General features: G+C 43.2%; 1 protein-coding gene across 10 annotated transcripts in view; it reads left to right on the forward strand.

Moving 5' to 3' along the window:
* The window catches only part of nlgn3a (neuroligin 3a), a gene marked incomplete at its 3' end in the record, with an annotated part of 134,531 nt that overhangs the window by 63,906 nt on the left and 55,088 nt on the right, over positions 1-15,537 (forward strand). For 7 of the 10 annotated variants that reach the window (XM_080035502.1, XM_080035497.1, XM_080035503.1 and 4 more), the window contains one exon: positions 9,793-9,978. In XM_080035502.1, coding sequence (XP_079891628.1) covers positions 9,793-9,978 — 186 coding nt within the window. Of the gene's footprint in view, positions 1-9,792; positions 10,009-15,537 lie in introns of all 10 variants that reach the window. The other 3 variants (XM_080035501.1, XM_080035496.1, XM_080035505.1) reach the window with 1 other exon arrangement.

Genomic DNA, 15,537 nt, shown 5'->3' on the forward strand with positions numbered 1-15,537 from the left:
GGTGTGTTTTTTCCCCCGCTGCATTGTTACACACAAAGCAGATTTTCCATTTGAGTGGTTCAGTTTGTACACATGGCGATACAGAGCAGTGTATCAGAATATCCGGCCACCTTACAGCGCACTGTATAGTTTACAGTGTTGGTTCATGCTTCACATGCAGCATCTATATGCATATATATCTATAGGGCGGCAGTGGCGAAGTCGGTAGGGCGATCGCCTCTGGAGTGCAGGGTCGGAGGTTCGATCCCCTGTCTCCCCGCCACATGTCGAAGTGTCCCTGAGCAAGACACTGAACCCCAAATTGCTCCCGATGGTTCAGAGAGCGCCTTGCATGGCAGCTTCTACCATCGGTGTATATGTGTGTGTATGAATGGGTGAATGTGGTAAGATATGTAAAGCGCTTTGGGGCTGAGAAAATCGGCTAGAAAGCGCTATATAAGTCAAGTCCATTTACCATTTACCATTTATATGTGGCTTTATGTGTGTGTGGCTGAGACTATGGGCGATTTCACACCTGCCGTGATTGGTTAGATTTTAACAGACAAACTGTTTCAAGTTTGTTTCCACTTTTGCTGCGGTTTGTTTGCGCAGGTATGAACACAGCAATATAGCACGCTGGTGTGCACCAACATTGAACCAAACAAGCGTACCGTGGCCTTGTTGGCTCCATTAGCCAGCTGCGCAATGCATTATGGGATGAGGAAAACAATCTACTTCTTGTAGTTTCTGCCTGTAGTTTTCCCTCATGGAAATTCTGACCAACTGTAAAGCAGTTCAGGCACTACGTTATTGTTCCCGCCCCAAACACATCAGACCAATGTCTGAAGAGAACGTTCTCACGTGGCTTATGCTGCTGTAGTTTGGTTCACTTCACCTACAGTATTGATTCGTACCAGAGAAACAACAGGTGTGAAAGGGAACTGAACCTGTTGAAAAGCGCACCCGATGTAACATTAATTTATCTGGTGCGAACCAAGGAAGTGATAAATAAGCGGACTGTCAGATGTAAAACCGTCCTACTATTCAAGATGAATCATTTAGGTTCCTGCCATTGGTTTTACATTTTACAGCCACCACCTGCAGTTTTAGCGAGAGTGTTACCATTCAGTTTGAATTGAAGGCTAACACGCTCGGTGTCGAGGGGCACGGCCCTGAAACATCGACCGACTATGTTGCCATTCAAGGCGGGTCTGATATTTCCTTTAATTATTGATCGGTAATGAGGCCTGCAGGAATCCGGGGGCCTCATACATAAATTCCCTTTCTCCATTTTGTAGTTTGACAAATGCTGCCATGCATGTTGTAGTCATTCAGACGAAACTGTAGCAATTTGGTTAAGGGGTGACAATCAAAAAGTATCTTGGTTTTTTTCGCCCCCCATCTTTATTTTCTCTTCCACCGGAAACAAAGATGCGGTGTTGGGTAAATGGCCTTCAGTGTTCAGGCTGACTATGAAGAGGCTTTCTTGTGCTTGCCTGCCCTTCTCTTCTTCCCTCTCCTACTCTCTCTCTCTCTGTGTTTCTCTCTTTCTCTCTCTCTCTCTCTCTGTGTTTCCCTCCCTCTCTCTCTCTTTTTTTCTCTCTCTCTCTCTCTTTCTCTCTCTCTCTCTCTCTCTCTCTGTGTTTCTCTCTCGCTCTCCTGCTCTCAGATCAGAGTGCTCCAGCCGTGCTATTGGGCAGCGAGCTGTGAACAGGAGCTGTACGCTGATCCAAGTGGCAACCACCTTCATTCAGCCCCGCCTGCCCCTCCCCTTTCCCTTCACCCATACTTTATTTGATTTTATATCCATTTTTTTTTTGGTCTGGTTGGGTCTGCTAAAATCTTCACTTCGTGGGCGGTATTTTAACTAAGCTTTTCAGAAGCTAGTTCAACTAAACTAGTTCAACTAATATTTGCATAGGGATCAAGAAGTTAGATAACTATTTGTAATTGTTTTGTCGATAACTACAAAATACAAAAACTGTTGGGCCATAAAAGGAAAAAATTGTCAACAAGTTGCCCACCATCTGAGCTTAGGACTTTGAGAAAATGTTCAATTATATCATTAAAGACCTGTTGATACCTGGCCAACCTCTCCTCACCCAAGCACAGATTGCTTTAAATGCGAAGCTTCCCCCCCCCCCCCCCCCCCCCTCGGGTATAGCTTTGCTGTAGTTCTGTAACTTCTTGAAGTCATTGGTAGTATGCAAAGCGATGATTTCAAAGTATAGCTTCCTTTAACACTGAAAAACGAATATGAAAACCTTGTGGGAATGACTCCCTGTGTGCAGGATGGACCGCTGGGTATGTCCCTTTTTGCCCGACACACAGGCCCCTTTATGTGGCTGTGTGTGAAGGGTGACCCCCCCCCCCCATCCCCTCTCCCTTCTCCTCTGCCCCCTCCAGAGGCTTCAATTCAGCCCGGGCCCTGGCCTGGCTGAGGGGGAAGTGGGAGCTCTTTTGTAGTGTGGGGATTCTTAAGGGGAGGCTGTCAAGGCTGCGACTGTGTGGGCCTTTATTTCCCCCCAGAGGAGGGGAAGGGGGCAAGAGGGAGAAGAGGAGGAGGAGGGTTGGTACCAAAGGAGGGTCTGGACACAGACGGCCTTGTTAACCAGCTCCCCGAAAGAGAGATAGGATGAGAGAGGGGGAGAATGAAAATGGATAAAAAGGCAAAGTAAAAAAGCCAAAATGAATCTAGCGAAGAAAAAAAGAAACACTTTCCCTCAGTTACGTCAGTGCAGGGGGGGGGGGGGCGTTCTAGGGCGCAGACAATAGAAGGGGGGGAGGGAGGGCATGTGTTTTGGTAGGCCAAGAACTTAACCAAGCTCAACCTTATTTTGAACCAATTGACTGGACCTTTTTTTTAGGGGGCACAGTCATTTGTGTGGGGGGCGGTCCTGGCTTCTCCCTATCTGTTCCTCCCATCTATATCCCCTGCGTATACGCTTATACACTCTTGGGCTCAATAACAAGCTCTTGGCCTCCTCCTCACCCTGTACTCGCCCCCTTTCTCACCCTCCGACATTACTTAACACACATTCCATTATCTGAGAGATGGAGAGAGAGAGAGAGGGCTAAGAGAGATGTCTAGGGGTCGGGCAGCGATCATTATCCTCACCTCTTTTTGCGGCTACACTGTGAGTTATGGCCCGCCGTATAGAAAACAGACATTTAAATCATAATCAATACGGCAATATCAATGCTGAGAGAGCAAGGCTATAGGAAATCACTGGCCAAGGCTCAGGGAGGGAAACAGAGACTCTCGCTCAGTTCAGGGCTGAGATAGTGGCAAGTGTGCAGGGAACGGCTCCAAACCATTTTGGTGCCATTATAGGCGAGATTAGTGTTAGGAGCAAATTACTAAAAAAAAAACAAGTAAAAGGCTATACTAGTGATACAAAAGACATGGAAACAATGTAAATAACGTAAAAATAAAGATAGACCTAAAGATGTCCTGTGTAGTAGCTACTCATTTTCTGGAACAATGTGGACACACTGGGTCACGAAACATGAAAGCAGTTAACACATAAAGTGCATTCTTTTTTACTTGAATATGTGTTAGAAATAAATGAATTACACTTTATCAATCAAAATGATTGTGTTGCACAAGTCCAATTTAGCATACTGTTTTGAATGAACAAGTTATGTGCTGCTGTGACTCTTGCAGCACACCCTGACATTCTGTGCCCTTGGCGATCGCCTATGTCGCCCCGTGCACACAAATGCATTATGTTGCATCATGCTCTGCACTAGCTTTTAAAAAAGGAAATGTAAAAAAAGCCACTTTCACTGACATTCAGGTGATGCAATGGTTGTGGCTGGTATGTGTGAAAAATGTGTGGAAATGGAATGGTGCTGTGTTGGAGCGGTGATCTTCTCGGTCTGTGAACATCAGTGTCTGCTGCTCATGTATTGCTTCTGGCACAGTGGCTGAAGCTCAAACACTGCAGAGAGGGGCCGCCGTCATGCTGTATATACTATACATGAACTGACCCTCTGGTGACTAGGGGCAGATCTGTCCCTCATAGCTGTGCAGCGTACACACACACACACACACATACACACACACACACTTACACTTACACCTACACCTACACCTACACACACATACACATTGTTTTGCCCGGCAAGGACGATGCAAGGTGACAGGTGCGACCTGACCTGGCTGCGACACAGGCCACATTCGCCCCTGCCACTCCAGCTGAGCTCAGGATGAATCTCTGCCACAAGCAGAAAACACCAGTTCTTCAGACAGCAGAAGTGCCCCAGGCCACTGTCAAGGACGGACATCTTTGAGACCGGGTACAAAAAAAACATGTAATAATGTAATCGGTCAGGACAAATTGAGTTCTTACATGCAGCGAAATAGCACATAATCCCTGTTATTAAATGTGGGGTCAGCAATTGTGGAGAACGCTTGTTGTCAAAATCACTTTTTGTCAAAATTGGTGACCTGTACCTACCGTGTGTGAAAAAACCTGTTGTTAATACAAAGTAGGTGTTGTTAGCTATTATTAGTAGTCCCCCTTTCTTTACATACCCTGTATTGACATACCAGTTTACAGAGCATAGGCTGTGTATTAACACTGGATTTTTCTTTCAGCGCACACAGTGAGGGATTTTGACAACGGGTATTCTCCAGAATTTCTGACTCCACCTTTAACTCACACACTTTGGTTGTCCTGAATAATAATAAGAGTTTGTTACAAGTTGTTTCATCTTTTGTTTTAAAGCGTTGAGACAATTTCAGATGTTGTTTGTTGGCCTGACCTTTTTGCAAGTGATTCTTATGCAACTGGTTTTCTCGACAGATCTTATTAAAAACAGTTTTGGACTTGGTATACATGATTTAAGAGGGATGCTGTGTACGAACATCAGTCGTATGATTCCCTTTCTCTCCGGCGCGGTTCAACCTTAGGGCATTTCTCCCTTTTCTTGATGTGCGTATACTATTTACTTTTTCTAAACAAAACTATTTCCACTGAACCACTTGTGCTCCATACATAAAACTGTCTTGTTTTTTTTCCCAGGAGAAAAAAAAGCATTAGGCAAACAAAGTACGACGTTGGCATTCAGCCTGAAGGTGTAAGTCGGGCTTTTTGCCTCAGTTGTTGAGACTGATTCGGGGGGAAAAAAACAAAACCCTTCCCACATGTAATCTACTGTACAGTTTGTTCGAGAACTCACAGCAGGGCAAGATTAATAATAACGTCACAGAGGGAAAAATGTAATCAGTGCAAATTAATTTGCATGCACTTAACTTTTAAAAGCATCACATCAACCAGAACTATTTACAGCCCAATGGTTATTTTATGTTCTGTTTGAATTAACTCGATTTGGGGCGAGCAGTAATTGTGTGTGTGTACTGCTCGTGCCAAAGTTAATTGGTCAGATCATTTTAAAAAGAGAATTTGCATAAGGGTTTTTGGATTCACGCTGCTATAAGAAATATGGATATGGGGTGTGATTACAGCTTTATAATTGAATTCTTATTGTACAGCAGCCACCTAGTGTGTATTAAAAGGAAATCTTAATAGAATGTGAGGGGTTGAGTGGCGCAGTCAAGAAGCACACAACCAACCCCGACCGAAAAAGCATTGAGCCTCAGCCCCAGAATCCCAAGGTGCTGTGTAGGCGGGAGCTGTGAACAGATAGCACACTGCACATCACGGTTCATGTCCGAAGAGCCCACGCAGTGCCGATGCGGTGCGAATCATCTGCTAGGATCTGGAAATCTATAACCCAATGCCTGCTGGTTTGAAGGCAATTTTTAGACACATAAAAACAACGTAGTGTGTTATGTGATGTTATTTAAATAGCCACTACTTCATTTTTTAGCAAACAAATGTCCAAAGGTAATGCATGGGTGGTGACTAAAACACCTCCAGAGAGAACTGCTATAAACACAGCGGTCTGCAATAATAAATATTACAAAAAATATAAATAGCCATATGGATAAAAACAATTGCTTCGCTATCTTAATTGTTTTTCCAAAAAGGAAACGCTTTCTCTCACCTTTTCCAATTAAAACTTGACCGGCGGCTATATTAGATGTGTGTGTGTGTGTGTGTGTGTGTTTTTTAAATGCCTCTAGCAGCATGTCTCTCTCTGTCAGAGATATTGGATTCCACCTCTACATTTTAATGGCCAGTTTTCATTTATAGATGCAGACCAATCAACACGGCTAAACATTAGAGTCACAAACAGACCGGTGCATTGAGTAGTGTTTTATTCAGCCAGCAGGGGATCCAACTCTGAGTAATAATCGACAATGCATAAATGAGTTATTCAACGGCAAATGAATCATGTTTATTGTATTTCTTTTTTAATTAGGCTTACAGTTGCACCGTTGAATCCCTTTTCACGTGACAGTTTCCTGACATTTCCTAACCCATTTGACACACACACTGGGTGCAGTGTGAACCATCTCGCAAACGAGGGTTATTCTGGGAGAGTCACGTCTTCCCGCTCTCTCTCTCTCTCTCTCTCTCTCTCTCTCTCTCTCTCTCTCTCTCTCTCTCTCTCTCTCTCTCTCTCTCTCTCTCTCTCTCTCTCTCTCTCTCTCTCTCTCTCTCTCTCTCTCTCTCTCTCTCTCTCTCTCTCTCTCTCTCTCTCTCTCTCTCTCTCTCTCTCTCTCTCTCTCTCTCTCTCTCTCTCTCTCTCTCTCTCTCTCTCTCTCTCTCTCTCTCTCACTCACTCACTCACTCACTCACTCACAGCACCCAGGAGAGGGATGGTAAAGAAGCTGTTGTCCTTTAGTTAAGGGCGTAGGTTTATTTTCAGCTGTGGGGGGGGGTGGACACCTTAAGTAAGAGCTTCAAACACCTCATTTCCTGCATTCTGGTACTCTTCACCATATGAGTGCCAATTTATGCCTTTTCTGCATCAATTTAAGCTGGAAGTGTCATTATTTCTGTGAGGGAAAAGACAACATTAAGGTTATTGGTGTCACAAATACAATGGAATATAATGCAGTAATGCCCCTCGGGATTTCGGTACAGCCTGAGAGCCTATCTCGCTAGCTACTATCAATACGACACTGTCTGCATTGCCTTGAATCACGCTTGTCAGAAGCTACTGCAACGCGAGCCAGGAGTTCGGCAAGGTTAAGATGGATTCATATTTATTTTGAGGGGGTGGGGTGGGGTTGTACCTCTTCTAAATATAGAGGTGGATATACTGCATCCCCCGAAAATCTATGCCTTATGATGGAACGAGGAGGAGGAGATGCATGAGGAAATAGAAAAGCTATTTGTTTGGTTGTCCTCTTCTTTCTCTGTCTCTCTCTGTGTCTCTCTCTCTCTCTCTCTCTCTCTCTCTCTCTGTCTCTCTCACTCTCTCTCTCTCTCTCTCTGTCTGTCTGCGTCTGTCTGCCTGTGCCCTGCTGCTCTGTCATCCTCGGGGATGCGTCTGAAGGAGACCATCTGTTGATCCATTTGTCTCCTGCTTTGCTCTGTGTGACACCGGCCTCTCTCCTATGGATGATCGGGGGCCTGGCCTTTCCCCCAGCACCACCCTCTGTGTTGCTGCCAACATGGCCCACTCTGGGCCAGGGGAGGGAGGGGGGCCAGAAGGTTGTGCCCTCCAAGGTCATCTGATTACCACAAAGACAGAGAGAGAGAAAAGGGCGGGCTCACTGGCAGACATTTTTCCTTTTTGAGCATTTAGAGCAGTGTGTTGGTAATTGTAATTTGACGTCATTCCAGTGGTGAAAGTTCTAGATTTGCAATGCTCCATGTGTACCCATCCTGTTTTGTGAGAATTTACAGAAGGTACGGTGGCCTTCAAGGACAAGATGCTAGTTGCTAAAGAGGGCATCTTCCAACAAGTCTTTCCACAATATCAAGTGATGAGGTGAAGATTGATTTAGTTAGTTATTCTATGGTGCTTCCATAGGTGCATTTTCCCAGGATGCCCACGTAAGGCCGTTAAGATTGTCCGTATTGTGCTACTGTAGAAACATGGCAGTGAAAGATGTCAGACTACTAGATACAATACGCTCGTTCTGAGGTAACAAAATAAACAAGAATTTTTTATTTGTAAGCGATTGTATGCTAATTAAAATATACTTTGCCTTTTTGCCATACTTTTCTACGAAGTGTGTTCGGGGGGGGACAAAAACAATTCCTTCAACCCACTGTACCTTTAATTAGCCTGGAGCAGCTGTGTTTATCTCAAGTGAGCATTGCAGTGGTGACCTGACTCAAATACACACGCATACAGTATTTGTTCTTTTGTTCTTTTACCACTTGCATTTCTGATATGAAATTCTTATCCCCATCATCCGCCCCTTAGGACACATAGAGATCATCGTTATCTGAAGGCACGGAGCATGAAATAGATGTTAGAAACAATGCTGAGGAGCTGAAGGACCATCACTGGAGGCTCGGAGCGTTCACTGTCAACACATGTTATGGCTTGTGAAACGTTTGGCCGTGTTACCGCTAAAGAGAGAGAGGGGGCGGGGGGGGGGGGGGTCTTGGTTGGTTTGTGCACACGTCTCTTAGCTGTCACCTCTCATGCGCACTCAGGGGTTTGATGGACACTGAGTCCACTGTGGGGACATCTGGGATTGCTTCTGCCTTTGATCTTCTCCCACGACTCTCCATTACCCATCATTCAGCGGGGCTCGGGCCCTGGAGATCAGCTAGGGAAGGAGAGGGGTGGCTTGTTAACAGGAGCTCCAGATGTACCCAGGAGAGATAGCCCCTGTCCAAATCATACATCGTATAGCCGATCGCACAGACACGGACAGAAATGTGCCTTGTTGTGAATGTTGGGAGTGAATGAGAGTATCTAAATATGTCAGATCAAGATGGTAACTCTGATAGGATATATAATGAGGATGCATAGTCCATATGGATGGTATTTTAAAGCATCAAAATGAATGGTTATCTTATTATCGCATCAGGTTCTCTCTCCCTCTTTCTCTGTTTGAGTTTTCATAGAGGCGTGCGCTGCTTTCATCAGGACTGCTCAATATATCCGATGATGGGTGTTCACCCGGGGAGACATGCCATTGATTTCCCGTAAGGTGCTGATGACATGTGGTCACACACACACACACACATTCCTATTTTACCCGCAGCCCCGTTTCATCCAATCAGTCATGATTTCACTGCTGCTGTCACCTGGCGTGATGGTTCCTCATCAAATCAGGGTGGGGTTGGTTATTATTTCGGATAACCTTTTATTCTTCAAGATGCACATGAGAAAAAATAGCCGTGACATATTGTGTGTGCAAGTTGCAGTGCTAATTTCAGATGTATAGGAATGTTATTTGTTTGATTTAAGGCAGGGCTGAAAAAAATATATAACAATATACTGTATATCATGATTTTATTTTTCTTGATAGCTGTTGATAGTATCACCAGCTCCAAAAACCAAAATATTTAAAGCAATTTGTATTAAAACGGGTTGTGACCTCCAATCTTGTAGATGCCTTAGTATGGATAGTTGCCTCAAATTTCAGGGATTTGAATTTCAGTATTGAATCAAAACGTTTTGAATGAATTGGTCTGCTAAATTATCAAAATAATGTCATGTGATGTATTAACATATTAGGACCACCCATGTCCTTCACAGCCACTTGTATTTCAGCTCTGTTTTAGTATGTTCAGTTAATCATTTAGAATATCGCAATATATCCTGATATGCATCGTATCGCAATGTATCGCGATATATATCACATTGTGACATGTATCTTGATGTATATCATACCGGGAAGTCATTGTCAATACCCAGCCCTAGCTCTCTTGGCTTACTCTTACCGTCATCTGTTAACCTATGTATCTTTGTGTGTGTGTTCCTCAGGCTTCCTCAGCACTGGTGACCAGGCGGCTAAAGGGAACTACGGGCTCCTGGACCAGATCCAGGCTTTGAGGTGGATCAGCGAGAACATAGGCTTCTTCGGGGGTGACTCCAACCGCATCACTGTGTTCGGTTCTGGGATCGGGGCTTCTTGCGTCAGCCTGCTCACCCTCTCCCACCACTCTGAAGGTACACACAGCACAGCATGGAACAGAATGGGTGGCTGGATGGATGATGTGTGTTACAGCTGTGGAGCCTCATGCCTGCTGGTGTGTGAGGCTGCTTGATATTAGAAAACTGGCGATGCAGCCGGCGGGTTATTGAGTAATGTATTCTACTGTACCGTACACAGCATAACAAATGGTTTGAGAAGCAGGTGTTTGCATTTCAATGATGGCGGTGTTCATTCCCCGTCCCCCGGAAATTGAAACTGCACGGCAGATTTCCACAGCGACCATGTGGGTCTTGACTTACAGTACTCTGCTGCTGCTGGTTTGCTAGTATCCCTTCTCTGTGTTAGAGTAATACAAGATAAACCTGCAGTAGGTATAATGTGTCTTTTGTAAGGAAGATTAAAAAAGGACACCGTGTACCAATGGAGAGCTTTTTTTAGTGGCAGCCACCGTCATGCTAAATGACACATACACACACTCCCACTGTTCCCTTGTAAGTAATGTTGTTTATCTGCTGGCTACCTTAATGCTACCTCAGCATGATTTACTGCCCTCTTGGCCAGGTCTCTAATGCTAAATGCACGCCGCTCGTTTAACCTGGACATGCGATAAACATCCCTCATGCCTGTGCTCCTTCTAATGCATCAGTGAATTAGTATGGAGCCTTTTGCTGTGCACAGGTATAGGTTCTATAGGCAAGAAGTGCTTCTGCCGTTCTCTTAGCCGGTGTTTGCGTTTGCATTTAATTGATGGCGGGCGTTGTGTACATGACAGGCTATCTGGGCCTGTGAAGGTGTTGTTGTGTAGCTAGGTGCTTATTGTTTTCCCACTTTGTTTATGTGGTGGTAATATTCCAAATGGGAAATCTTTACATTCAGTCACGCTCATGTCGGGCCAGCTTGTGAACATGTTAACAAGCCACAAATGGTGTTGCTTTGGAAATGTAACACAGGGGCTTTTCACAGTACATTACATGGGAGTAAAATACATTAAAGAGATCACTCTTGCATTTTAATAGATGATTGGTCTTAGGCAATACTATGTTTAAGAATGCTACCCCACACACAAACAACACAACTATTTTCTATTGTCACTATGCAGAGTTAAGTCTTTCAAAGAGGTCATTTGAGCTGCTCTTCTCTGCTCCCCCACCCCCCTCCCCCATTACAGTGCCAGGGATTTGTGATGTGTTTTTCGCGTTCTCCAATTTACATTTAAGTGTTACTAATTGCCTTGATTTCCTCCGATGAATGATGACTGCTTTTGGATTGGATTTCTTTTTCTTTTTTTTTTTACCATAAAAGCCTTTTTTATTCATACTCCATAATGTCATGCTCCATGTAGCATGTTATTATACTGCCAGTGAAACCATCTCCTCTTGCCTCCTAGTAAATTGGATATTACTGGGTCTGTTTTTTCCCCCCTGAATAGAAATGTATGCCCCACTGATGGGATGAGAGAGAAAAAAGGAAGGAGCCAGTGAAACTTGAGGGATCCTAGGAAATTGAAGCAGGAAGCCTTCTATCACGGCGGGACCTCTCGCTGTGAAATGTTACCAATGGCAATCAGATTTCAAACAGTCTCTCTCAGAGCACAGATTGTTGTAATTATATAAAGTTTAGGACTGGAGTGGGCCCGGGATGTGACAGGAAATCTAAGTGGAGAAAAGTTGTTTTTTGGCACCTGCTCTCACAACCTCTGGTGTACTCTACCAGTCCTCCCCCTCTCAATGTTAGTCTAATGTCTACACAATGCAGGTGAATAGGATACAAAGGTTGACGTATAGATATATCATCATGCCTGTCGATTACTTACATTAAAACAACATATAGGGGAGAACGGGGTAATGTGAGACACTTTTTACATTTGCTTCCCTCTAAGGGAGCTAAAATGATTTATCAGTCAAATTTACACATTTCCCATTAATTCAGGATGAAAAGGGCAATAGCAGAATTTATTCATGACAAAGGGCAGTGAAAATATGATTGTTTTGAAAAAACTTGTCTTGTGTCTCAGTTTGGGGTAAACTGAGACAGACCAGAGAAATCAAGGGGGTACACTGATCCACTTACCTTTTCCACTTTTTCCACTCTGAAACTACCATAACAACAAATGTTGTAACAATTGTTGTTACAATCCTGACAGCTAGCTTGAAAACCAAATATTCCAAAACGAATTTCGGACGAGTAACAGAATGATGGGGTTTGGTCAATTAAGAAAAACATTTTCTAAACACTTGAAAGTAACTCTGATCAAATACAACATATAATTCATATTCAATAATTAACATTCAAACGACAGATAGAACCAGTTAGATTAAAACTAGTGGTGGGCCGTTATCGGCGTTAACGTGCTGCGTTAACGCAAAACTCTTATCGGCGATAAAAAAAATATCGCCGTTAATCTCTTATTCCACCTCCTGTTCGGCTCAGGGGAGATGGTTCCCTCCAGGGCCGATGGCTGTTCGCCGTCAGGGTGAACCCCCTTCCGTGTGTTCTCTGGTAGGGTAATAATAGCCGGGGGCCGTTGTTGACACTTGAGGAGCCTTTATTGCAGGAGCGAAGTTTCTCTCACACACCCGCCGCTCTCTCTCTCCATCACTTGCCCACGACACACACCACCTGGCTGCAGGATCGCTAATGTAACACTCAGCGCCAAACCCCCTTCACAAATCTGTCTATTCAATGTTTACTTATGAATGTATCCATGTACGTAACTCTGACATGTACATAACTTAATTTATTGTTAATAATATGGTCTGTTTATAAATTCGGCATATGATTAAAGCATCTAAACGCCCGTAATCATGTTAAACGTTTACTATTTTTAAGTTATTAATGCCACTCGCTCCCGCAGATACACAGCAGAGGGAGGTCTTATATTCAGCCATTGCTAAAGGGAGTGCTGTATTATGGAACGGCCGCTGTGGTACGAAATTCCAGTCTCAACAATGTTTCCTACACGAAATTATAACTCTAGCGTCTACAGCCCGTTGTTTTCATGTAGTGGAACTTGTGTAATGTGTTACATTATTCAGCTGTTGCCGTGATGTCGGCTAACGCTGATGCTAATGATAACTAGCTCTCCGTCGCACAATAGACTGTAGGTTGGTGTTGCAGCCAGCTGTTAGGTGAAGCGCTGTCCCACAGGTAAAAGCCATGGACCTATAAAGCCTGTCCAATATTCACTCTAGTCCAGCTTCTTGAAAAGTTTATAAGGACTTTATTATTTATGTAAAAATTATATTTAATGTTTCACTTGAAGCACAAAAGTAATGGCTTTATTTTCTGTTATAGCCTATAGCCTACCCAACAAATTAGTTTTTTCGTTTTTTTTAAGCACAAAAAACAGTGCAATGTTGTGATTTTTAGCCTTATATCTGATTAAATTGTTAGAATATTATTTGTTCGCAATAATTAGACACTCGTTCTGATGACGAAATGAAAGCCACCTGGCTTGAGAAACACGTTCTCAAAGACTTACTTTGAGTCATTATTTAGGAGCACACACATATTATGAATGAATTCAAATGAGCCATTTTAATCTAGATTAATCTAGATTAATTCCAAAATTAATCTAGATTAATCTAGATTAAAAAAATTAATCTATGCCCACCTCTAATTAAAACACAGTCTGGCGGTCAGAACACAGGACCCTTAGAGCCAGCTAGTGTCTGGGGGTCAGAGCAAAGAACGATCAGAACCAGCTAGCACAGCCTGGGACTCTGAACAGAGGACTAGACCCAGCTGTCATTTTCCATCTTTTGAGTCTTTGATTAATATTTTTCTGCATCTGTTTTATTGGGATCATTCATTGAATAAAGACATATTACTTAGTCTATTGGTGTTAAAGGTCACTCTCCTGTCCCCCACATACATACGTGCAAAACCATGCCCTTGCTTACACCCCTTCAACCATCAACCCCCACCTCCAGCCCACATTGTCTTTTGTCTTATTCAAACTAGTCTCCTTGCTACCTCAAATATAATGGATTTGTTAAAAGAGGGCACAGACACTGTCTCACTTTACCCCACAGCATTTGTCTCACTTTACCCCACTTCCACAATTTGAGAAAAAACTACCTCTCTCAGCAAATCAGGCTAATCTTCAGTTATCATCATCACATGGTTTCATATGTTGGTAGTTCATCAACATGTATGATATAAGTTTTTCTACCTGAATCAATTTGCTTTGGCACAACAATCGATAAAGTTGACAGCAAGAAAATTTACTTTTACATGCAAACAAATTTATTTTGTGAAAAAAAACATCACCATGAGGTCCTTTCTTTCATGGCCAAAGGGAAATGAGAGTGGCTTGAAAACATATATCTCACATGACCAAAAATGTGTTCCATTGTCTAGATACAGGGGGTGTCTCACATTACCCGATGTCTCACATTCCCCCGTTCTCCCCTACAGAATATTGTATTACATTTTTTTTCAGAAATGTTTGAATTAATATGCAAATTCGGCAATATCTAACTAATCATGCATGTTGTCCTTCTGTAATTACCTTCGGAATATTGCTAAAAACGATTATGGAAAGTGTAGGTGATCTAAGTGCTTGAGAAGTTGAGACTTTTGGTTCAGAGCATTGAAAAAAACAATGTTGAGATAATTAGAGATGTAATAGGAGAAATATACAGACGCAATCAGACAAGGTTAAGTCAAATGAACACCCATTTTAGTTATACTGTCATGAAAGAAGACATGTTATTGAAGCAAAATAGACAAAAAAAAATAATCTCAAAATTGCAAGTCCTTGTCGCAAAGACGACACGATGAACAAAGAAGGGAAAGAAAGTGTCTGGATCTGCGTAGCGTTGAAAATTGGAGTAAAAAAATCTATAATCAAATTAATTATACACTGTGGCATGAGCACACCTGGTTTCCGGTGGCCTCTAGTAACGGATATGTGTTATCATTTCCTATCATTGTTGTTAGCAGACTGGAAGAAAGCTGTGTATTGAGTTTCTTACTTGTTGCCCTCTGGATAATAAGTTAGGAAACTTTTAATTTTTTTTATAAATCATGGTCCCTCCCCCATCTCCTGATTGAACTGTTTAGTTCAACCTGATCAGAAATGCATGCCCTGTCGTAGATATCTCTTCACATAGTTTAAAAACACACACAACCACACACACCTACGTGCACACAAACATACGCACTCACTCTCTCTCTCTCACTCACTCACTCACTCTCTCTCTCTCTCTCTCTCTCTCTCTCTCTCTCTCTCTCAGACACACACACACACAAACACACAAGTATGTTAATACAGTATTGGGGCGTCAGTTGCTCATTTGATTTGGTAACCGGAGGGTCATCGGTTCAAGTCCAGCATGGTGCAGTCTTGTAGTGTGGACTGATCGCTGGACATGTGCCAGTTCACCTCCTGAGCACTGCTGAAGTGACCTTGAGCAAGACACTGAACCCATATCCGCTCAGGGGCACTTCTACATGAGCAGCCCCCCCTCACTCTGACATCACTCTCCTATACTGTATGTGTCTGTGTCTTGTTGCCCTCTGTGTGTGTGTGTGTGTGTGTGTGTGTGTGTGTGTGTGTGTGTGTGTGT

Source organism: Ammodytes marinus (assembly GCF_949987685.1).
Source record: "Ammodytes marinus genome assembly, chromosome: 10".
Classification (NCBI taxonomy): Eukaryota; Metazoa; Chordata; class Actinopteri; order Uranoscopiformes; family Ammodytidae; genus Ammodytes; species Ammodytes marinus.